The sequence below is a fragment of the Epinephelus lanceolatus genome, chromosome 5, assembly GCF_041903045.1.
Source record: "Epinephelus lanceolatus isolate andai-2023 chromosome 5, ASM4190304v1, whole genome shotgun sequence".
Classification (NCBI taxonomy): domain Eukaryota; kingdom Metazoa; phylum Chordata; class Actinopteri; order Perciformes; family Serranidae; genus Epinephelus; species Epinephelus lanceolatus.
Window position 1 is genome coordinate 2,202,773 of NC_135738.1, and position 26,163 is coordinate 2,228,935.

At 42.2% G+C, this 26,163-nt stretch overlaps 1 protein-coding gene across 6 annotated transcripts in view; it reads right to left on the minus strand.

Moving 5' to 3' along the window:
• cadps2 (Ca++-dependent secretion activator 2) overlaps nucleotides 1-26,163 on the minus strand; it is a 348,398-nt gene that overhangs the window by 131,109 nt on the left and 191,126 nt on the right. For all 6 annotated transcript variants that reach the window (XM_033634619.2, XM_078167597.1, XM_033634622.2 and 3 more), the window contains exon 12: nucleotides 12,037-12,173. In XM_033634619.2, coding sequence (XP_033490510.2) covers nucleotides 12,037-12,173 — 137 coding nt within the window. The remainder of the gene's footprint in view (nucleotides 1-12,036; nucleotides 12,174-26,163) is intronic.

The following is a 26,163-nucleotide window of genomic DNA, read 5'->3' on the forward strand; positions in this document are numbered from 1 at the left end:
GTATTTTATTTAGACTCTCGCGGACATGTTGCTTCCTGTCGGGGTTAACTGGACCTGGCACATCTCTCCTCTGCAGGCCTTTTAGTGTCTACCCCCTCCTCCCCCTCCCCTTCCATCCTCAGTTTGTTTGTCGTTTCCTCCAGTTTCTTTCTCCATCTTTCTCTCCGTCTGTGAGCTCGAGCTATTAATATCACACCACGAGGAGAGAGAGGGGCCTGTCGACGGGCGTGAAGCGACAAGATGTTCCTCTGTGACAAACAGATGGCGAACTCCAGTCTTGGCGCTGACCGCTCAATTAGCGGCTAACGAGCCGACTGCCTCGTTAGTTCCGTCAGCCGTGGCTGCACGTCTCTGTGTCAGAGCGCCAGTGTCCGTCGCCTCACTCCGAGGAACGACATGACCCCTTAAAAAGTGAAAGCAGCATGTGGCTCTAAGGCGACGAAAACCTCGGCTTGAAGCTCGTCACTTGACTACAGACGCCTGACAGGAAGCTGAGAGTGAAACGACGAGGGTTCTCAGACTTCTTTTGGCCCATAAAATCATTCTTCAGTCCAAAGAGTCTCGTGACCCCAACAGTCAAAGATTTGTCACTTTGTCATGCAGATTTGCGTGGCATGCACAGTACTACATTTTTAAAAGCATGAACACAACCAGTTTATAAACATATAAAAAATATCAGGGGTTTTGTCTTCGAGATTAAACCATTAAAAAAAAAAAGTCCTGTCTGCAAGTCAAAGGACAATGTGGCGTCGACAGGTGACCTCTGATGAACTCTGTCAAATCTGATTTTATAAGAAACTGTTTTATAATTTCAGAACGTGCAGCTGGCTGCTCCTAATTATTCTGAAGATTCAGTTCAGAAATCTGCTCTCATTCTGGAGGGATTTGCTCATTTTCTTAAAGTACAATTATTGAGAAGTTGTTGTATTTGGACCACTTGTACGACTACTTTTAAAGACATCACCTTAATCATGTAATATTTAACTGACAGTTTAATCAAAAATGACAATTAGAATTAATTCCAGCTCTGATTTTAAGACATTTCTTTCTCATTTGCCTTTATAGGAAAGTTTGATAATATTCAGGAGAGCAAAAAATGTCATTTTTTTTTAGGTTGATTCTGAGACATTAGTTGCATTTACATGAATAAACCATTTATGGGGCTTATCTCATGTATGATCATATTCAGATATTTGCCAGGATTTTTAGGATTGTGCAGCCTTGACAATTTTTTTTTCACATCATTCTCACCAACATCCCTTAAATATATATATTCATTCAACATATAATGCATATAACTGTAGATATATCTTATGTATATCCTTATTCTTGTTTTTATTCTATTGATGTGCATACTGTAGGGAACACTATAGCATAATGTGTATTTTATATTTCTAAATGTAACACTAGTTTATACAGTGTAATGTAGCACAATGCACATATTTGTATATTTTTATACACTTACAGACTTTAATTCTTAATATCTAAAGTACTAGTGTTAAACACTGTAGCATAATGCACATTTTTATTTCTATTTTATTACTTTATATTGACATACCTCTATTTCATAATCTTAATCTTACTTCTTATAATTCTCTGTTTTTCCCTCGGGAATCAATAAAGTATCTCTGATCCTGATTTTCAATTTCTGCACTTCAATATTCGCATTTACAAAATGTTCAGCCTCTCACTGATATTATGTGACAATATTATCACAAATATATCAGTATCTATCTTTATGTCTGCAGATAAGTAACAACACACTGCAGATTAGAAATGCTAAATATATGTCTGAGGTAATTTGTCTCCATTATGGTTCATAATCTGTCCAGCAGAGAGCACTGACAAGTTTGACAATTCTTCCATTCCTAGGTTAAAGGGATCCTCATTAAAAAGGCTGATATATATTCTTCTAAGATTTCATTAAAACACTTTAATCTCAATATCTGTGTCCTCCTCTACAGATCTAGTATCATAGGACTCAGGTCTCCAGCACCACTGAGCACCACATGCTAAAAAAGTTCAAGTTATCCTGTTTAGCAGCTGAATTTTCTCAGATGCTTAAAAACAATCACTGCATCACTAATGAACAGCAGATGATGAAGACAAATACTGGTAAATCTCTAGGGTCAGCGGTTCATCTCTGCTATGTGAACACTGCGGTGCAATCTGGAGCCTCCCGTCTTCTTCTTCTGCAGATTCCTCTAATTAGCACAAATGTAACTGAATCACAGGGAAGCTTCAGGTTTAAAGGAGCGGGAGCCTGCACCGTGTGGATGCATACATCTGAGTAATTATATTAGACTCCATCAGTGGTGGAGCTCTGCGTCCTCGTCCTACAAAAAGTAAAGACGGAGACAAAGATGTCTCTCAGTGTTTTAGTGTTCAGCACTGAAGGTACAAAGAGAAACCAAAGTGGGTCAGTTACGTCACAGTTGTGTGGATTAAAAGACCACAGAGAGGTAAACATGTTGTCCAGTTCAGTGCCCATTCTCCATGATCCCATGACCCTGTTCCTTCTGCTTTACTAGCCAGAGGTTAGGGAGGATGGTGGAGGGTGGGTGGGTGTGGGGGGGGTCCTGGGACGAAGACAAGCTGCTGATGATCGAACTCATCAGCTGAACATCAAGCTTTGCTCAATCCTACAGAACTTTATTTTAATTCCTAGTAGGAATCCCAAAGTTTTTAGAATATGACAGGCTGAATTTTGGAGACATGTGTCTAACATGTAGACATCTGAATATTTATTTTGATGGGTCTGAATAATTCACTAAGTGCTGACAACATATAGTTTTAATGAAGAACCAGAAAAAGCTAAAAAGACAAATAAAAACATGACAACATTTTTTTGGCTGCATCCTCAGAACATTTAAGGGGAAATCAATGACATAAGAGGCTAAATAATTGTTGAGTGTAGTCATTCATCTGTCATTAATGGTGGTGATTATTTTCTGCTCATCACTTTCTAAATGAATCCTGACAGATGGAAAACTGCTCGTTTCAGCTGCCACAGGGCCACAGGCTCTCCTTTCTGGTTAGAGTAATGTTTAAAGCCTCAGTGTGTAAAAATGGTGAGTAACAGTGACATCAGAGGTCAAATTCTAGATTGCAGGCCTCACTCGCTCACCCCTCCCGTCGGGTAAGTGATGGTGGCCTCGTAGGACGCCTTGCGCAGACATGAGTTTTTCAGGAGTAGGCCTATCTAGCGATGAGGTGAATATTTATTTACGAATCTAAACCATGTTACGATATTGTAGAGACCCTGCAGTAAATGTTCTGTTATAATGCCAATGTTCTGTGAGTTAATGGCATGTTTGGGATTGAATGAGTATAGGTAGGGGGGCGGGGTGCGAGTGTGACGGGGATGAGAGCTGTGTGAGTGCACTTGCTGGTGTGTGTATGAGCGAGCTAGAGGAGAGAGCAGGAGTGCACAGTTGGAGTTACAGCTAAGTTGTTGTTTGTTGGTTGTTTTGGCGTAGTTACGGCCAACAGTAACCTGTACTGTTCAGTAATAAACGGTGGTTTGCCGAATAACTGCGTCATCCTTTCCACACGTCCTGGCGGACACTACAATATGTCATACCTTACCAGTGACATATAGGTTATCTGTGAGATATATGTTAGGAGTGTTTTATTTCTAATTGTTTTGGTAACACGAGCAAACATTAGCACAGTAATGCTAAAATAACATGTTTTATGTGATAGTCACGGCACAGTGCGGCAAATATAGGTTGGTATGATTATAATATATGCGCTTCCAGAGTGTTCTTCCACAGGAGTTTTTTCCACCTGGTATAAGCAACGCCGATATTCACTCGCGTTTTGTCCCGTCCTCGCTTATCTGATCTTTTTCTTTTATTTGGTGGCGTGGTTTCCCTCTTACGGGGCAAAACATGTGTGTGCTCCTCCATTTAAAGTGCGATAGAATCATAAAAGTACAAAGCAGGTTCACGCAGAAGCGCCCCAGATTGATCTTCACCTTCTCTGTCTCCAGTGATGGCAAGTTCTAGGTAAACGTGAAAGGCGAAGCGCGTATATCCCTTTCAGCCACTGTATTCAAATATGGTGACACAAGAGGGCAGCCTCCAGCAGACTGCGCATATAAAGAGAACTCATTCTAAGCCTATGAGAAAGCTTCCATTTGTATGTGAATTGCATTACACTTTAGTAAATATATATTTATGAAAGCAATAGTTGATATTTGCTAATAAACAACCACGTAAATTACACATTGTAACTTTAATATTCAGCAATGTCCACCTGATGAATATACGTCCAATAGCCACTCTTATTTTAGCTCTGGTTTGGTCTCCACCAGCTCCAATTCTGTAGATAAAAAATCTCCGTTGAGTGTAGATCCATGGATTAAATGCCTACGTATAATGTAACCATGTATTATGTACTGTGAAATTACCATAAACGAGGGGCGGAGGCTCACGTTGTAGACATACAGGGCTTAACCCAAACCGAGGGGGTTTCAGGGGCACACTCTCCTTGGGAAATTTTTTCCATTTATGGCAGCTAGATGCACTATTTTGTCACTTTTCTATTTTTTAATCCATCAATAGAATGCCTAAAAATCTCAGCATCATTTTGGAAAAACATGACAGTTACCAAACAAGAAAATCATCCACAGAGCCTACATCCTAGACTCTAATTGTTCTCCAGCAGTGCTCTTTGTTATTTTGAAACTACAACACAACAAATGTTGAGGACAACTGACTTTCATTTTTGCCTCCTAAAAAGACAAAATAATTGTCAAATGTTACTGTTTTTAAACCGTACGGATCCATCATCCATTTCAGTGGACATAACTTTTCTTGAATGTCTAGATCTAGGATTACTGTCATCCAACTCCGAAATGCACAGACTTATTTGATGGGATGTCTATGAGTGGCAGCACGGTGGTGCAGTGGTTAGCACTGTCACCTCACAGCAAGAGGGTTCGTGGCATGAACCCCAGGGTGGGGGGGCCCTTCTGTGCAGAGTCTGCATGTTCTCCCTGTGTCAGCATGGGTTTCCTCCGGGTGCTCCGACATGTTCTCCCTGTGTCAGCGTGGGTTTCCTCCAGGTGCTCTGACATGTTCTCCCCGTGTCAGCGTGGGTTTCCTCCAGGTGCTCCGACGTGTTCTCCCTGTGTCAGCGTGGGTTTCCTCCAGGTGCTCCCACATGTTCTCCCCGTGTCAGCGTGGGTTTCCTCCAGGTGCTCCCACATGTTCTCCCCGTGTCAGCGTGGGTTTCCTCCAGGTGCTCCGACATGTTCTCCCCGTGTCAGCGTGGGTTTCCTCCAGGTGCTCCCACATGTTCTCCCTGTGTCAGCGTGGGTTTCCTCCAGGTGCTCCCACATGTTCTCCCCGTGTCAGCGTGGGTTTCTTCCAGGTGCTCTGACATATTCTCCCCGTGTCAGCGTGGGTTTCCTCCGGGTGGTCCGACATGTTCTCCCTGTGTCAGCGTGGGTTTCCTCCAGGTGGTCCGACATGTTCTCCCTGTGTCAGCGTGGGTTTCCTCCAGGTGCTCCGACGTATTCTCCCTGTGTCAGCGTGGGTTTCCTCCAGGTGCTCCGACGTGTTCTCCCTGTGTCAGCGTGGGTTTCCTCCAGGTGCTCCGACGTGCTCTCCCCGTGTCAGCGTGGGTTTCCTCCAGGTGCTCTGACGTGTTCTCCCCGTGTCAGCGTGGGTTTCCTCCAGGTGCTCCGACATGTTCTCACTGTGTCAGCGTGGGTTTCCTCCAGATGCTCTGACATGTTCTCCCTGTGTCAGCGTGGGTTTCCTCCAGGTGCTCCGACATGTTCTCCCTGTGTCAGCGTGGGTTTCCTCCAGATGCTCTGACATGTTCTCCCTGTGTCAGCGTGGGTTTCCTCCAGGTGCTCCGACATGTTCTCCCTGTGTCAGCGTGGGTTTCCTCCATGTGCTCTGACATGTTCTCCCTGTGTCAGCGTGGGTTTCCTCCAGGTGCTCTGACATGTTCTCCCTGTGTCAGCGTGGGTTTCCTCCAGGTGCTCCAGCTTCCTCCCACAGTCCAAAGACATGCAGGTTAATTGGTGACTCTAAATTGTCCGTAGGTGTGAATGTGAGTGTGAATGGTTGTCTGTCTCTATGTGTCAGCCCTGTGATAGTCTGGTGGTGTCCAGGGTGAACCCTGCCTCTCACCCAGTGTCAGCTGGGATAGGCTCCAGCCCCCCCATCACCCCTAACAGGATAAGTGGTTTTGGGAAATTAATGAATGAAATAATGTCTATAAGCCAATGATAGTGTTCTGCATCATCCAAAGTGGACTGCAGTCCAGCGACACCTCCTCTTTTAACAAGCTTGGCTGAGCATGAGGTAAGGAGGAAGCGCAGGGCAAGTTTTAATCCCTTAATCATACTGTCAAAGTTCATCATTTGTGTTTAAACTGTGTTTAAAGAAAACATGTCAAAAAAATCATATGAAAGATTTCCAGCTTTTACTCAGCATCTTTTGAACAAAGGAATACTCTGCACATCTTCTTCCAGGAGTGTAGGAGAGAGATGAGCAGGACACAACTTGTAGAAAAAAACTACTGTCTAACAAGCAAAAGTAATGACTGTGATGCTGCAACTTTTCGGTGACTCCACCTCCATCAGGCAAATCCTATTCTGTTGGCCTGATGAAGGTCGATGCACCAAAACATTAAAGCATAAAATCATCAATTTAGACAGTGCACAGGAGTTTTTCCTACTCAGGATTTTTTCAAAAACATGCGTCCACTGGAATGGACGGTGGATCTGAGTGTCAACGGACAATGAAGAGGGAAAATACTGTTTAAACAGTGAAATACTGCTCTAATTAGATTTTCTACAATCAGCTTATAATGCATCTTATTGATTATGTACACACAATATTCATTTCAGGAGATTTTCAACACACCAAAAGAAGAACATTTAGTCAATGCTATTAATCTGCCACAGAGAAAGTGAAGTAGGAAAAACAACATTATTGTCTGAATGACATAAAGCTGAAAGTGTTTTAGAAACCGAAAGGGTTCAAGGCTTTTGAGAAAACATTTGGGGCTGGAGCCTTAGAGGCCACCATCCTGTTCCACCTCTGCTGCTCTGAGAAGCATTTCTGCCTCTTTGGGCTCCTAGTTTTGGATTGACGGCACACTTCCTGTCTAGTTCAGTCTCTGTGTTTCCAGCAGCAAACAACAGAGAGTTAGAGACTAGCTGGTGAACATGAAGTTTTTAGCAGCTTAAGAGACAGATATTTCTTTGGGGAGGAGGTGGAGACCAAAAACAGAGCTAAAAGAGACAGAAAACTGGAATTACATTCATTGGGTGGATACAAACGCAAGAACTTCAAATGAATAAACATGTTGCTCTGCTGGATGTGGGAGGCAACTGTTTAAACATGATGACCAGAACAACTTTATAAGGTGTTTTATATGTCAGTGTGATAGACAATTGACAATTGCATGAGAATTGACAGCCTGTCTGTCAAAGCAGCATGTCCTTAATTATGCATAACTTCGAGCTTTAATTAAAATATAAGGGTTAGTTATATACAAATTCAGCCCCTGTATAGTTGTCATGAACAGAGAAATTAGCAATAGACGCCAAAGCCATTTTTGTACCAGGCTATAAACATGTTTATTTGGACATTTTAACACGTGAGTCTGTGGGGTTTGAGAGGTTTCTGGAGCCAGCCTCAAGTGGACATTAAAGAAACTGCAGCTCTGTGTCGGCTTCATTTTTCAGCCCCAGACGTTGCCACTTGCTTCAGACTGACATCATCACTGCATGAAAAAAATGAAGCCTTTTCCTTCATTCCAGGCAGAAGAAACCATTGTTTTAAAGTGCAGTATGTAATTCTGAAGAAAGATAGTTGATTATTTAGTCTCATTTCCAGGTCTGCGAGTACCGACTCTTTGGATTGGTGGTTCAGTCCAACTGCTGACCCAAAGCTGTCTGTATTACTGCTAAAACCTATTGAAAACCTGGGGATAAGACTCAACTGTCTTTCTTCAGAACTGCACACTGACCTTACCAATGCTCTTATGTCTATTTGCAAGTATTGGCTGCAGATTTACCAATACTGCAGCCAACACACTGAGTTGAGCATTCAAAGACATTTCTAGTAGATTATTTTGTAAATTGGATGGAAAATGCTACAATTTACCGATCATGGAAGAGGTGATAAAATACTTACATAGATGGTAGTATTATGAGCCTCTGAGCAGAGCAGTGTTTTAGTGTCTTACTGTATAAACCTTCAAAATCAAGGATATGGTACTAAAACTGGACACCCTATAGAGTGGTGCAGGGTTTGTTTTTATGGACTACATGGAAGTTAACATTGCACTGGTTCCATCAACAAAAAGCCAGTGGTAGGATACTTACATATTTTGTTTAGCGAGATCATCTTCACAGATGAACACCACTTTTATGATTTCTGAAGCGTAAATGCAATCGCCAGAAGTGAAAAGCTAAGTAAACAAACCATATCATGGTCACATAACCTAATCCTCACAACCACGAGACTGTAAAGCCGTGTTCGGCGTGATGACCGTCTGCAGTCTCACTTAGCCACTTGTTAGCAACCGCCTTTTCTAAGACCCCTTAAGGCTTCAAAATTCACGAGCGGGGTATCTGTTGATGTATTTTATGTCACAGAACAAAACGTGAGTCTCTTCAGCTCGTGTTAACCACAGACTTAGTTCAGGCATCTAACCAAAAATCCATTGACTTCAAGACAAGGGAACAGGGGGTGCTAAAATGCTAACTCATTTCCTGATTTTAGGACTCATTCCTGCACCACTTGATTTGATTATCCTATTTGTACCTAAAATGACATGCTCACACTAATGCAGCATATGTTAGTCAAGGACCGTTCTTGGTTCACACGCAGCATTTGGCAGAATTCAATTTGGGTAGAAATGTTGTCTTTTAGTTTGTCACATGTTTTGAGATATGAAGACCAAAGGTATGAGTGATAATGTATTATGGATCCTGATTAAACTATTTCAGGAATGTCATTTCCCTTTACTGTTACTACCTACATGGATGAAGTTGTGTCAGAAAACCATTTCAGCTGGAACTCACTGGTATTTAACCCTTCAATCATCAGTGGGAACCACACTGATCCCGTCAGCAGGACTCTGGGTCCCAGCTACAAACCAAATTTCTGCCTAATTACTGTTGTTGTTGTTGGGTTCAACTCTTTGTGAATAAAATATGACCCCGTCTATGACATGAATCCAAGCCACTTCTCAACAGATGTCCCCCACGCCGAGGCACTGGCCTTTTCTCAGAGTGTTTGGTGAAAGGGGCTCAGGCTGGAACACAAAGCCCTCGAGTTTTCACAAAAGGCTGAGGGGAGAGGAGCTGGAGGGGCGGCGTGAATGGATCGGTCTAATTGCAGAGCTGGAAAGAGTCCTGGTGAGGCAGGTAGAGCAATGAAAGAGGCACAGATGTCACTTTGGTGAACATCTCCTCATTCTGCTGCTTTTTTTTTAAAAAACACGAAGAACAGAGCGCAACACATGTCAGGATGAGCTGACTGCTCAAGATCCGTCTGAGTTTCAGAGTCTGACGATGGTTTAAAGTCTGTGTGTTCACATGTTCCACAGACAAAGTCCACTGAATGCAAAAGAATAATAACTTAATGTTCAAGGTGTGAAGGCCTTACTGTTCCACGACTCGACTTGAATCAAACTTTTAGGATCTGATTCAATAAACATCAATACAGGTTAATGAAACGAGTAGATGGTTTTCCAAAATCTTCACCACTTTAACTAAGGCTGGTGTTTTTAGATTTATCCACACAAGAGAGACACAGATATGGAGATGTATTTCTGTTTGTGGAAAAACCTGGCTTAGTGTGAACAGACGGACAAAACTTAGAAAGCTTTAGACATTACAGTACAAATATAAAACTGAATGTGAATCTTATCTACACAGTTCGGGTTTTATAATTCTTGTTTAACACGCAACACGAACCCCTCACTTTATCCCCCTCCACACACACACACACACACACACACACACACACACACACTTTTATTTAGGCTTCCCCCCTCCTCCCTTCCCGCCTCCATTGAGTCAGCCCAGCAGTTGTCTATGAGGGTCATGTTCCTATTTGTAAAGTATTGATTAGAGCGTTTATCCCCTCAATCAGTGTGAGAGAGGCCTCCAGGCTGAACACCGGGGGGGGGGGGGGGGCAGAAGTTGGGTTTCCATCCAAATGTAGTGAGAATTTTAACTGAATTGTAAATCAGTGATGGAAAATGTGAATACACCACTGTTTTGCTAATACTGGGAGCTGGTTCATCACGATAAGAAATAGGTGGCCGTAACTCTCCAGTCAGATGCCACTGCAGAGGAAGAGGGTGCAATAAGATGACGTAGTTAAAAGAGCACTGCTCACATCTAAAATGAAAACACTGAGTGTATAATAACAGTAAGCACACTTGACAGTGGAAACAGAGTTTTGAGGAAGTGCTCTGTGCTCTCTGAAGAGTAGAGGAGAGCTTGCAGTAGCCTATTTATTGATAACACAAACTTTTCGCCTCCCCCAAACGAAAAAACTTTTTTATAAGTTTTTTAAGCTCAAATTGAAAATGGTACCCGACTTTGGTACCTGCAGCAGATCTGGGTGAGAAAATAACTTCCTGCATCAGCATTTTTTCAGTTGTACATCTCACACAACAGATTCACTCATTTGATCTACGCAGCTGTCTGCTTTGGCTCTGTGCATGCTCATGTCTCACGACACTGTAAACGTGACCTGAAGCATTTATTTACGCTTCAAGTATTTTTTTTTCTCCCCACAATACATGCATGAACACCAGGTTGATCCTCAGTAAAAAGGCACTATATATTTCAAAACATTTGGCATCCTAGGTGGAGCAGAGTGTGCTGCCTCTGCACAGAGAAAGAGAGCAGCATGCCCGGCTGCTGTTTGTTTGCAAAAGCTGATAAGAGCCATTTTTAAAATGAATAAACCAGTGCTCAATAAAAAAAAATTAAAAAATATGATTTATGAAAACTTTAAAACTTTGAGAAATGTTATCAACACAGCAAACACCACTCTGACTGAAATTCTTGCTTGTATAAGAAAAACATGATTTAGTAAAATAAATCAAACGGAAATATCTGTATCTGCAAATGAATTCTTCATTCACTTTTGATCAGCAGCTGGAAATCTGGACTGCTTTTCACAACCAAAATTAAATTGTGGTTATTTCAGAGAGAATAAAGTAAAGAAAAAAGGTACTGTTGGATACCAGCACTGAATCCCAGGTACCAAAATCAGTTTAAATGCATGCAGTAACCCAACCCTGGTCTCAGGGTGTAGCTGACATGACTTAAGAGTCTAAATCAATGACATGGGAAAAAAACAAACAACATTTGACTCTAAAATATCTCCTGTACTTTCTCATCTACAGCTTATTAACACATTCTTACCACCTCTGAGTTTTGGGTTGTTTTTAGACACTTGCGTGACAAAACTTCTCCAGAACTTCTGTTGGAGTTCAGGTAAGAAAACATTTACAAGTGCTGAACAACTGAAAATATAGTTGATTGAGACTTGTTTTTAAATTGCTATATGTTGTGTAATTTTTTTAAGATTTGTCTGAGACGCTTAAGGTATTTTATTTGATATTTAAGTTATATTATTTTTTGTTTTAGAAAAGATTTCCTTCCCAGGAACTTCTCACCACCTTCAACATGATGTCCTTTCAACTTAAAAGCAATGACTGTATTAAACTTCTCACCCTCCTCCTCTTATACTTAACTCTGCTTATTGTGGTTCGATGTTTGAACTTTAAACTGTCACTAGAAAAAATGATTTATAATGTGACGTTGCTTATATTAAATATTTGTTTGAGAAAGACAACAGAAGAGTGTTGAGCAAAGAAACAGAGCATTACCTTTAGAAACTCAAACGTCATCAGCAACGTCAGTCCCACCTCCCACTTTGACTGACAGCAGATCTCTGAATGAGCTAACTGGCAACAATGACTGACATCAAGTGATAACCTAAGAGTGTGTCAGATGATGTGTTGGTGTTAACGCACCAGGCAGGAGAAGGAGTCATTCATGCGGTGCTGCAGAGTGTGTTTCTGTAAGATGGTGAAGAGGGCAGCGTGGTCGAAGCGACATGGAGCTGCAGAGATCAACTCCTCCACCCCCTGACGCTGAGACGGATCCAGACCTGAACAGGAAACACAGGAAAGGAAGAGGAATAAAAACTCTGTTTCCCACAGTGAATGTTTATGACGGATGTTGGACGTATATTTTATTTATTTTTTTAAACAAAGCCAACATGAACTGAGAGCAGCATAAAGAGAAACATTCATTCACAACCTTCACCTGAAGGTACACGTGCACATTATTTCAAGTCTGTCTTTAATCATCTTCTGTCTTCTGTCTGGGCAGAACACAACTTGTAGAAAAACTCCTGCACTGAATTTCAATGTCATCACGTCAGCATTTTATCCAATTCAAGTGGATTTATGTCACCATTCATTAAATAATGAATTCCTGAGTGACCTTTGACCAAAATCTTATCAGTTCATCACTGAGTCCTTGTAGACCTTGGTCTTAAGTTTGAGGAAATTCCCTCAAGGTGCTCTTGAGATATGGCGAATGGGAAGGACAACCCGAAAACATAATATCTTCAGTAATTGAGGCACAAAAAGATGAGGCTGTCCTTTAGCTCTCTACATACAGTAAAAGACACACACTGGCACTGACTGTGAGTTTCAGATGCAAATTGTTTTAGTTCATCCAAAATGAAAGTACTGTATGCCCACAGGACTCCAGCAATTTCATTACCTAAAAAAGTGGACTGAAGTTATTTGCAATTTCAAAATAATTGATTCCAACTCATCTTCACTTTCAGGACCTTAAAAAGAAATTTAAGGTTTAAGATTCAAACAGATGTTCAAACACCACCATCAGAAAACTGTCCCCACGATTTGGTCAAAAGTAAAGTACAAATTCTTTGATGAGAGGAGAGAATAAAGTCAGGGAAAATAGTACAAGAGAATAAAAACTTATGTTAATCTATCACTAATTCAGGAGCAGAGAAACTAATCTGATAAAACTGACCTTTAAAGAAGAGGTGATGAAATGTGGAAAATATTTTAATTGCAAAATGTAATTCAACGCCAAAAATGTCAGGATATTTATGATATTTACAGTGAATTATCTCCCTCATAGCCCCTGTTTAAAACAAATTAAAGGCACAGTGTGCAACATACAAAACAGAGCATATTTTAAATTCAGAGTCTGGGGCAGGATCTTTTGAATTCAGTTCTCAGCATGGCAGTAACTGAGCCCTCAGCGGGCAGGTAATGGTGCTAACTCCATAAATAGCACTAAACAACCACAACAATCAGTGTGTTTCCATGGAAACAGTGAAGTGGAGCTACAGTCCCAGCCCGACGAGGACATCTAACTGGCCTACTGTCCTTGTCCCAGTATACAAGCACGAGAGGGGAATCCATTTATTGAGCTGAGTATGTGCGACTCCTCTACGATAGGTGGAGATATGCCCCCTTTCAGCTTGTTAGTATTGGACCTTTTTCCTGTTGACCTATTACGTCACAGACCAAACAATGGACAAACAAGTTAGCTACGGACTTCCGGGTCAAAGCCCGGGGCGGAAACTGTGGAGCATGCTCAGAGCACCTCGGCCAGTTTGGGTCTGATTGACTGTATACATGCAAGAGTCACATGACCTGGGTGTGTTAGTCCCACTTTGAGAAATTAGATTTTGTACAATTTCAGTTGAACTAACACGTTTACATGGATTTTAAAAGTCCAGTTATGGTCGGACTGACACAACAAATGGATTTTCTCTGGTGTCATGTAAACGTAGTGAGGGCCGACAGAGCTGATGTTCAATAACCAGGGAGGAACCGGAGGGTGGGTCCTGCCCAGGGCTTGACGCTAACTTTTTTCAACCTAGGAGCACATGTGCTCCTAGGTTGAAAAAGTAAGGAGCGCACAAAGAACTTTAGGGGCACAATATAAATTGATCAAATAATGTGTTTTCCGTAATAAACGTGATGCAAATAGACATTTACAAGCAAAATTATTTAATGAATTTGTATACAAAATGTACAGAAAGGTAAAATCATCAAGTTTTGAAAAAGTATTGCAATTTAATTTTGTCTTTAATGTTATTATCTTATATATATTATCTTTGAAACATTCTCCAGGTCCTCTGAAACTCTAACTCTATTTCCACGCTGCTGACAGTGGGACGTGCGGCCGGGCTCCACCGGCTGCAAACGTAAGCGTCACGTCAGCGTAGCATCGCGGCGTATTCATTGGGGCTCCACTGACTGCGTACGGAAGTTTACCGCCGAGCCGAGAGGCTGCATGTAGGCTGAAAGAAATGTTAAAGCATTTTCCACCTAAGTTACTACACATATTTGAGTTATCTACAAGTTTACTGTACTGTTTGTCATCTACTCGCTTTCAAATGTCCGCCACGGACATTTACACAATGTCACGGATAAACAAAAAAAAATCATCACATATCACCTCTGATAATGGTTTATTCATTTAAAAACACATTGTGCTCGTTTAGCACACTATTTCATGTAGTTTTTATCTGCTGGAGGGTCGCGTAGGGGAGCGTAGCGCGACAAAAATAGAAGAGCTGCGTAAAATAGAGAGTTGTCGCGTGACAGACGGGGGTTGTCGCGCCGCTCCCGTTGCCGGTGGAGCCGCTGTAATTGATTAACAGGGGGGCGAGCTGCTACGGGACTCGCGCTGCAGACGTGTCATGCCGCTGACGTGCCCGGTGGAGCCTGGCCGTTATATTCATTGTGCCGACAGTGGCTTGGAATACAGCCCATAACGCCAGGGCCTGCCCTGCCTGTGAAGCGCAGCGCACCGAAATTCTCCCGCGAGCCAGAGCACTTCCGTTCACATCACACACGTATTTCTCCACGCTGGTCGACAAGCGGTTCTGCTCCCAGCTGTTGTCTCCGTCACATTTGGGGCTGTTTTTCCATCATGGGTAACTACCCAGCTTGACACATTCGCTCGCGGCTCGCGCAGAAAATAGACCAGATGCCAAAATGATCGCTGCAGGGCTGGTGGCAGGGCTGGTGGCAGAGCTGCACAGCGCGGCCGGTGTGTATGACACAATCGGTTAACATGGACGCCGAAAGGAAACTGGCTTCACTTCTCGGTGCTTCGAGGCTATTCACAGCGCTTCCGCGGGCGGTGTGGCTCTTAACCGTGTCACACGGGGAAGAGGGAAGGCAGCTGGAGTTCCTCCAACATTTGCGGTTAGATTATCATATTTTTTTATTGACAAAAATATAGGCTGCTTCGCCTGATTTTTTTATGCACACAGGTGCCCCTAAATATTTTTTACAGTTCGCACACACCTATTTTTAGTCGCAAATGCAAGTGAAACGCTCGCACTGTCAAGCCCTGGTCCTGCCCCTCTGTGATGCCACAGTCTGGATGTCAGTGGTAAGTACAGAGTGGGACTCACATACACATGCAGCCGTCCTGTCAGCCACCACAAAGAACAGAGAAACTCAGATTACAACACACACGGAGGGAGCTTGACTTCATCCTCTGCTCACGATGTCATTACATTACCTTTAACATTTTAACATACCAGAACATTTTACTGAAATCAGAGTGATGAACTTTTAAAGTGTGTTAAGATTCTCCTCATCTGTTCCTACAATTTGGTTAAATTCTTAAAGCAGCAGCAGCTACAGTGGACTGTGGAACTTTCTGAATGACACTGCCTCCACCACAAGAATCATCCCTGTGTTTGAGACATGTCATGTAGAATCAAACCCCAGTTGAGTTAATGTCAGGCAGTGTTGCTAAAAACAAAGAACAAAAGAAAAGAGTAAAAACTGTGTTGTGAAGTTCAGTGTCTGCACAGAGTCACTGCATGATGCCATCAGCTAAAGAGGTGATATAGAAATGTGTTCAGACTCGCAATCGTTCACGCCTCTCTTTGAGCTCAGCAGTGAACTGAAGTGTAAACACACACACACACACATTGGCAGTGTCAGTTCTCAGTGCTGTGGTTAATAGTTCCCACCTCGGTTGGCTACAGATCATCTGTGAAGCTGTCAGTACTCTCAGCTGACACAAAACACTCGCCAACATGGACGAGATGTGAGGAAAACACTGGAAGTGACTCACAGAGTCGACAGAGCAGCCAGGAAGAGAGCAGACGATAACACGCCACTGATCAGCTTCATGTCCAAAAGGCTGATATTTCAGGTCTCTCTTGTAAAAAACAAAAGGATCTCAGTGGGACTTCCTGATAAACTAAAGGTATAAACGTTATCCTGGTTGTACTTGATATGACTTAAAATATGAGCCACACAGTGACCTACGGACACTTCTGCAAACAGCTGCATCAGATTGTGCTCACTATTATTAATGTTTATGAAAGTCATAAGTCATAAGCGAGAGTAATAAAGAATTTTAAGGAGCAAGCTTTTAACCCCATGCCACCATCGTCTTCATCAGCACATGCAGTTTACTCAAGTGTCATTATGTGACCTGTAGGCTTGCTGTGGCAGCTGGCTATCACACTGTTACACAGTGTTTGAGTATACACTGATAACATCGCTTGTCCAATGCTCCCATGGTCATCTGGCTGTCTTTTAAACTACAGCTACTCCCTTGCAGTTGTATGACGTTGCTAACCCGTCAAGTTGCACTGACAGTTGGACATGGATGCTTCACACACACCTTCAACACAACAGCACAGAACATCTGTACAATCAGCACAGTTTCAAGATGGACACTAAGATTAGAGTCACCAATTCAGTATCTGACCAAATGTCTCCCCTTCTGTTCCTGAGTTATGACGTTGAGTCGTGGGCAGAACATTATCTTGCATAACATGATGTCACAGCAAGGATGACCTCTGACCTTTTGTATATAAAATGTAATCATTATGTTATCCTACTAATTATGTGATTGTGTTGTAATTAGCATATGAATTCCTGAGTTATGACCAAAAAAGATGTTTTGTGAGGTCACAGTGACCTTGACCTTTGACCGCCAAAATCTCAGTTCATCTTTAAGTCCAAGAAGACGTTTGTGCCAAATTTTAAGAAATTCCCTCAAAGTGTTCTTGAGATAACGTATTCACAAGAGTGGGGCAGACAAAAGGATGGACAACCCAAAAATACAGTGCCTCTGGCCGTGGCTATCGCTGGTGAAATGAAAATGAAAATAGAAATAAAACCAATTTTGTTCATTTCTTGTAAAACGTCCGGTGTAATAGGGAACAGGAGTGTTGTCACTTGCTTAATAAGCAAGTGTTGTCACTTGTTTATTAAGCCATAGGAAAATGACTGAGGCATCCTAGTGACATCATCTACATCAAGTAATCCCACCTGAGCAAGCGCCTTTAAAGGGTCTTTTTGGCATTATCACCCTTTTATTATCAACAGTCCAGACGTGACAGGAAATGAGGAGATAACATGCAACCAAGGTTCCCGACTGAACGCAGACTGTCTCATGTTTGGGGCCTCACAGCTCTCGGCCGATACGGCATCCCTATTTTATATTTTTCTGAATGTCATTAAGTCCCATGAAAAGACAAACGAACAATGTCTTAGTTTGTCTGATTATATTTCCTGACTCTGTCTGTGGCTCTCAGCTCCAACACCATTGGATCCTACTGTAGATGTACGTACTTTCATTTCTTAAATTAAGTCTCAGTAACTTCCTGTATCAGCTGCTCACTGTAGTTTTCATCAAACAGGAAGTAGTGCATCTCTTGGGGACTATTTTCTGCGGTGGATTAACCCACATTTGGGGCTCTGGTGATTTGTGGCAGCAGGACGGTGTATGTGGGATTGAGTCAAACAGTAAACTAAAGGTCTATGGCACAAAAGAGAAAGATATGTCAGGCTGCACATACACAAAACTTAAAACTCTAGATTATCAACAGACTTACACTTTGAGTAAAAACTGAACTAATGAAGTATTAGTACACAGCAGTACAGATACTTTGAGCTCCTCTTGCAGATTGGCTGTGCGGCGCCTGGAGCTGCAGACAATAACGAGGCATCGGGGTCAGCGACGGAAGAATCAACAGAAAAAAGGAAAAATAAAAGAAGCAGAAGAGGCGCGGAGCGTCCCGGCCTGAGCAAACCTGGGTTCATTTCCAGTCCTTTCAGGCCTTCCTGTTAATGGCCCCGCCAAATGAAAAGCCTAACACTCTCCATTCTGCCTTTATCATGGGAGTACATTTCGGGATGGGAAGTTTCTGAGCGTGACACATGGCCCCACAAAAGACCATGGCTCGCTGAAGAATGGCCGGCGCTGTTTCCACGCCTGCGACGCCCGCGGCCTCGTGCCCAAGACGAGCATTAGTGATCGCTTTTTATTAACGCTGCCATTTTGTTTTTGTGTGGACGCAGAGAAGCCCGCAAGGACTCTCAGACATTTGTGTTTTTCTGCCCCCCCCCTTCCTTCCTCCTGTCTTTGTCGCTTTTGTCCGAAAGAGAAAATAAAAGACAGCAAAAGTGAAATCTCCACAATCAACTTCCAATCGACGCTCCTCTGCTTTTCTTCCTGTCTTCTTTTCTTCTGACTCTCCCACTTTCTGTCACTGCCCTTTGGCTCCTGTGGCCTGCTTTCCCTCTGTCTAATTCCGATGTAGGTCATTTTACATTCGTTACCTCCAAATCACGGGATTGTCCTTAATGTAATTTGGAGAAAAGACGGCGAGTGAAGGAGGCAACTCTAAAGAAAACGAGACAAAGAGATATAGATTAGTGCTGATAATAAGAAGAGGGGGAAGGAGGGGGAGTATTGATTGGGGGACAGACAGTGGAGAAGTGATGTTGATCCGTGTCAAGTCCAACTTTCAGCTATTATCTGTGGGGAGGGTGCGTGTTAAAGGGGGGGAGGGTGGGTGTGTGTGTGTGTGTGTGTGTGTGTGTGTGTGTGTGTGAGAGAGAGAGAGAGAAAATATGGATGGGTGTCACTGCTCCTGGCACAGATGGCTGCGTGTTTCTTCACTTTGTGTCAGTTTCTCATCAGTGTTTGAAGGCTATTTGAAGCCAACGTGGAAATGGCGGACCCTGCCACCAACAATGAAAAATACTATACACAGAGGTAATTAGAGAATTTATATGCATTAAATGGCTTTTGCTGAGAAATGCAGACTATATCCAACAGCATCATGTAAACACCTCTGCCCTCCTGTCTGGGCTCTGTTTCCAACGAGGAAGAAAAAACAACAATAAAAAAAAAAAGTTATACTCAAAGCAGAACAGTAAATTTAAATGGAGATACAAAGACTGTAAACTCTACATAGAGAGCAGGAAAACAAAAAACTCCATCAGCTGAGATGTGACTTTAAATGATTTCTCCTGCCACATGGAGTCAACTGTCACAATTCAACACGTATAAATCAAACATGTTCAAACTAGTTAAACAAAATATCTTTTTTCAGAGCTTGCACCCACATGTCATGGCCTTCATTAGCAAATGGTGTAAGTGCAGTAAGTGCACCTTGAGTTAAGATTACAGTTATCTTAATGAAGACGACAGTATCAGGCGAAAAGTCAGTCAGTCTGCTGGCTGTCAACTGAACCACACTGACCAGACGCAATCAGATCAGTAACGCTCAAATTAAATGACAATTATTAGCCAAAGAATCAGAACGTGTGTGTGTGTGTGTGTCCATGTCTTAAAGTCCACTGACTTTAAACATCAGAGTGTTTACAGGTCTTGTTAACTTCAACTGCGTATATTTCAAAAGTAGTGTGAAGCCTTTGGTTAGTCTTGGGTGGGAACACAGTATTACAGCCTACCAGGGTATTTAGAAATTCAGTGTAATTTTCAAAACCGCCAAAAATACATATGCTCATCTTCCTATTAACCTCACACTCAGTATGTTTACATGCACAGTTAAGTTGAACTATACAAGCACGGAAGGGGAATCGATTTATATGCCCCCTTTCAGCTTGTTAGTATTGGACCTTTTTCCTGTTGACCTATTACGTCACAGACCAAACAAACAAGTTAGCTACGGTTAGCTAGCAGCTAACTGCTACCATGGTGGACAACTTTACAGCTCTGTACATTTGGTCCGTCCAAAAACGCACAGCTCTGGATGTAGATTTCTCCATATTGTTACCGGCTTCTTCTGTTACGTGCTTAATGCTTTCGACTTCCAAGTCCAAGCCCAGGGCGGAAACTGTGGAGCATGCTCAGAGCACATGATCACCTCCCAATCACATTATCTGGGTGTGTTAGTCTGACTTTGAGAAATTCGATTTAGTACAATTTCAGTCAGACTAATATGTTTACATGTGTTTTAAAAGTCCGGTTTTAGTCGAACTAATGCAATAAATTAATTTTCTCTGATGTCATGTGAACATACTGACTGAGAGGCTGTAATGAGGCTGTTTTGCATGCAGTGCACATCACACGTCACCAGAGGTCAGTCTTGCGCAACAAGCAGCTGAGCTGACTGCAGATGGTGGGGATCACAGGACTGTAAACAGCCCGAGAGAGCAGAGAAACTGCAGGGAAAACAGCTTATTTTCACATCTAACTCAGTTAATTGTGGGTTTATTTCAACCAAAGTGGAGCTGGAGATCGTTGGAAGAGTGGACTAACTAACTAAATGACTAACAAGACTAACCAAGACGGTTTTGGGGAATTGTATTTCGTTTCTGTTGTATTTGAATGAAGTGTCTTTTGCAATGGTTATGTTTTTATAACTCACCTGTTAACATTTTATTAAGGCCCAAAGGTACATATATTTAAACGCAGGGCTGCTTGAGTGACAGGCTGTCTGCTGAGGGTGTCCTCGGCATCACAGTAGCCACGTCCAATTTTTATACAGTCTATGGTGGCTTTATATTTTGATTCTGAATATTTGAAACTGTTTCAATACTCATTATTTGCAGTAACAATACACCGGTGTCAGCTGTGCTTTCCTGCTCTCTCTTATCATTCATGTCTTACTACAGTTCTCTGCCACTAACCAAGAAAAGAAATTAAAAGTCTTCACTGTCATGTTATAGCCTCGTTATATTTATCTTAAAATTAATTTTTTAAATTGTATGCCTTCAATGTCAATTTCCTCAGTGGAATCAAAAATAGCATCAAATTTCAGTTATTTTGAAAGGTACTGTATCGATCTTAGTAATTCCAGTATCCTGACAACAGTATCTGTTAATACAGAAGTTGATTGTAAAAGGCACTGTGGCATGTGATGACACGTCCAAAGCTGATGCTAGAGGGGTACCTAGGGTGTCATAGTTTGAAGCGCAGGGAAACTGGCCAAGATGCTGTATTTTACAAGGTGGAAGTAAGAACATGTTGCTCCAGAGGGAGCTGTGCAAAATCTGAAAAAACATCCACAAGTGATGTCATTTGAGTCAGCGTGAGGTGGATCTGAAGACTACAAGTTTGACAAGTAAAAAGCTCACTGGAGGTGTGGAGTTAGAAAGAAGTGAGCTAACAGAGCTCCAGGCTCCAGGAACAATGAGACAGTACGAATCTATGAATAATCTGTCACCAGTGGAGTTGCATTATGGGTAATGTAGGTGCCGCATTTTGACAAGGAAGAAAAATGCATTCAAATAATTTTTTAAAGGGTGTTTTTGTAAACTCTCCATCTTGAGTCAGACTTGTTATAGAAGTGCGGCGTCAAATCGATGCAGTAGTACGAGTAAAATGTATTTTTCAACAACATGTGGTTTGTATAGGTCTATATCTTGTTTGAGTGACTGCTGAGGTGTGTGTGTGTGTGTGTGTGTCTGTGAGGGTGGGGGTAGCTTTCTGCGCTCAATCTCTCCATATCCATCTTGTCTGGGCTGCATTGGTATCGTCACGGCAACAGTCACATCCATGTGACATCCTGCTCTGAGAGGTGGTGGCAGCCACTGATGGTAGGTTATTGATGCAGACGAAGAGGAGGAGGAGGAAGGAGAGTGTTTCAGTTTCAGGTGCACTGGGCTGAGAGATGTGACTTGATCTGCCTGTCGGAGCGTGGCGGCGGCGATGAGGATGATGTCAGGGCGAGCAGAGATGAAGATGTAGAGAGACAGGCCCATCAGTCTCCGTCTGGCTGAGTGAGGCTTCTGATGGTGCCGAGCGAAAACAAACTCAACTCTGGGAAAAAAGTTTGAGAGAAGCACACGAATGCATCTGCAGCTGTTTTGCTGCATTTGAGGGCGCGGCTGAAAACTCAGGAAGGTTAAGGCAAAGGGACAGTTTGGCCGTCCGCCCTTAGCATGGTCCTCGTTGTCAAACTGACCACCTGCTACTTTAAAAACACAACTGACAGGTGTAAACATCCCCGAAAAACAACTTGAGGAGCGAGTCTCAACCCTCAACAGGCCTGTCTGTTCAAACTGAGGACAGGAATCAGTCTGTGAGATAAAAGTGGATTTCAGGTTAAAGGCCGGAGCCCAACCTCCCCACGGCCTCCGATGATTTCCACTTGTTTGGACTTTGTTTGTGGGTCGTTTGAACGCTGGTCTATTTTAATCTTGTTTATGTGAACTGCTGGCTGCAGTGAACAGGCAAGAGGGTGACAGGAAGTGATGTCTCCTGGAGCTTCTTTTGCAAACTCGCACTCGTCTGTTTGTCCTTTTCTTCACAGTTTTTCACTTCAGAGCCGAAACATCACGAAGGCCAGCAGCCAGATCTGCTCACAAAGCAGTAAAACTTCTCCTGAAACTGCATCAAGATGAAGGCCTGGTTTGTTTTACTGATCCACAATTGTTTTGTGCTTATGTCTCCAATTTTCCCTTGATCATCTACTTTTCTTCTTCTGTTGCATTTCTCTAAGGGCATCTTTTCTCAATTGCTCCCAATGAGGAGAGAGCGTATGCAGCCATATGCGGCCGCCTTGAGAAAAAGCACCGCACCCAGCATCTCTTTTTGGAGTGTGCCGCCTTTTTTTGTGCCGAGTTGAAAATTTCTCAACTTTTCAAAACGGTGTCGTTGATGAAAGGTGAGCTCTGTCTGACATTATAGCCAAACCAAACCAGCTGAGTCTGATAAGTCCTAAAATGGCCACTCAATAAACGCCATTTGGATTCAGGTAAGAATGTGACCTTTCTTTCGGTGCTACACACGGGATGATCTTTACAGTTTATTTCCTGGTAAGTAATGGACATAACAGCCTCATGAGGTAGGGCTGCCTCGTAATGGTCAACCAAATGCAAGTTGACCAGAAAGGTCATCAGTCGGCAAGATTTCATTGGTTGCTTGGTCATAAGAAAAACAAACAAACAAACAAAAGAAAAACGTAAAACTCTACTATCAAAATAAATCCAATCCTATAACCAATCACAGCCGACAGATATCTTTCCCTTTTTTCCATAAATATTTATTCTGATAAATATGGAGAAGTTGATCATGTTGGTGCAGGGCTACCCAGAGCTTTACATCTGTCCCACAGACGATAGGCCTTGAACTACATTCAAAGCCCAGAAAATGAACTTGGGTACGTTCATGCCTTCTGTTTTTTAAAATAAATAAAAGGCCATTTTCCTAACCCTAACCCTAAAATTGTTGTTTCAAATTCTTTGCTCATGTGCAGACTTGTTTCAGCCCCGAAGAGCACATTCACACATCATATAAATGTTTTCTGTTGGAAGTCCTTCAAATACCCATAGGAACCGGCTTTAGCAGTACCAGTAGCTGTGTTATGTCGGCACACAAGTTCAAGTTTCGTTCACTAAAAATATCAGCACAACACTGGTTATAATACACATAAAACCAGAATACTTCAGACACCAAATGTTAAATTTACATTTCAGATGGTTTGGGGCACTTTGGGGCACTAAAGATGATGAATGAAATGATTAAACTTCCATTTAGTCAATGACCACACAGTGTTGCATGAGAGGGGAGAATACTGTGTGAACCATTTGATGAAAATTAATCAATGACTGATTTCATCTATTCTTATTCAACTGTTGCATTGAGGGATGTTTGTCTCTTACTGCCCTCTCTGTCATCAGTCTGGTTGACCCATTGTACAGCATTTTGTCCTCCGTTTATAAAACAAACCCTTCATACTAAATAACACTTTCTGGAACCTAAAAGCACCAAAGACCATTCAAAAATACAGACTGAAAACACCGACACAATTAAGGAGCGAACGACTTTGTCAAACCTATCACACAGACACACAGACACACAGACACACACACACACACAGACAGACAGACACACACACACACACACACACACACACACAGACACACAGACACACACACACAGCGGCACTTAGCACCCAGTTAAGAGCTATTTCAGGGACACCTTCTATTTCCTCCTGCAAACAGCGTGTCAGCACCTCTTGCCATTAACGCTTCAATCTATTCCATTAAACGCTAACAAGCGGCAGCGAGAACAGGCCGCCGCCGCGCCAAATTTACACAAATACTGGCATAATCAGCTCTCAGTATGAAGCTCTTCATGTCACAATGCTCAGCCAGGAGGAGGTGGCCGATGAGCATGCACACGCCATCCTCCTCACACAAAGATAATTAATGAAATGTGATTTGTATGTGAAGGGGAAGAGGGGGAGGTAAGGAAAGAACAAGATGTGCAAGTGTGGAAGCGAAGACAAAATACAAAACAAGTTTGGAAGAAGAAAAGGACAAACAGAAACTAGAATTACCACCTCATGGCTATATGCCTCAAGTTACACTTAAAGTTTATACTCATGTTAGTCAAAACATAGACACTTCACGTACATTTTCCCCCCATCAGCACAGACGATCTGTACAATCAGCACAGTTTCAAGGTGGACACTCAAGATTAGACTCACCAATTCAGTATCTGACCAAATGTCTCCCTTTGTTCCTGAGATATGACGTTGAGTAATGGCCAGAAAAGTGTTTGCAGAAAATTATGATGTCACAGTGAAGTTAACCTTTAATCTTTTAGGTATAAAATGTCATCACTTCATTATTTTATCCTGTTATCAAAATTTGTGTGAAATTTTGTCATAATTATTGTACGAATTTCTGAGTTATGGCTAAAAACATTTTTTGTGAGGTCACAGTGACCTTGACCTTGAAACTTCAACCACCAAATTCTCATCAGTTTAATCCAGTCTAAGTGGATGTCTGTGCCAAATTTGAGCAAACTCCCTCACGGCCTTATTGAGATATCGTGTTCAAGAGAATGAGAAGAATACAAGGTCACAGTGACCTTGGCTTTGACCTTCAACCACCAAAATCTAATCACTTCATCCTTGAGTCTAAGTGGATGCTTGCGCCAAATTAGAGGAGACTTCCTCACGGTTTTCCTAAGATATCGCCTTCAAGAGAAAGAGAGGGATGCAAAGTCACGGTGATGTTGACCTTTGACCACCAAAATCTAATCAGGTAATTGTTGAGTTCAAATGGACATTTGTGCCAAATTCAAAAAATTTCTTCAAGACATTCTTGAGAAATTGCATTTACGAGAATGGGACAGATGAACGTATACACGTATTTAGGACGGACAACCCTAAAACATAATGGCTCCGGCTGCTGCTATCGCTGGTGCTGAGGCATAAAAATAAGATGCATGAAGGACGTACAGAAAAATAGGATCAAAGAAAAATGGAAACTTAAAGGTACTCTGGTATTTTTTTGTCCACTAGCGGTGCTATAGAGCAGTGTTTCCCATTTTGTTTGTCCCTGATCAACAGTTGTTGCAGGCGATGAGCCAATAAATGTAGCAATGTGCCAACAAAGCCAGCGAAGAAGAAGAGAACCAGCAAGGACACAAGGATGTGAACAACGCAGGACGTAAGTATCTGAAAAAAGTGGCTTTGCAAATATTTTCTGAGGAAGAAAATACATTCAGCACTTGTGTCTGACCTTGAAGATACAAAAGGCTTTTTGGTGAGAAACAGTGAATGAAAACTGCCCGGGGCTCCTTGATGGCTGGATGAGGGGAAGAAGGGAGGAAAGAGTGAAAGAGAAAAATAAAGGACAAGAAGGAGAATGGAAGAAATAACTAAGAAAAAGAATCCTAGAAGAAAGAAAGGAAGAGGAGAAGAATAACAACTGATAGGTAGACAGGAAAAAGAAAAGAGGGAAGGAAACCACAGATGATGAAAAGAATGGAAAAATGAAAGAATAGGGGAAAAATGGAGGCCTGGACTAAAGAAGAAATATGGAAAAATACTAATAATTAAGATGTGAAAGAAT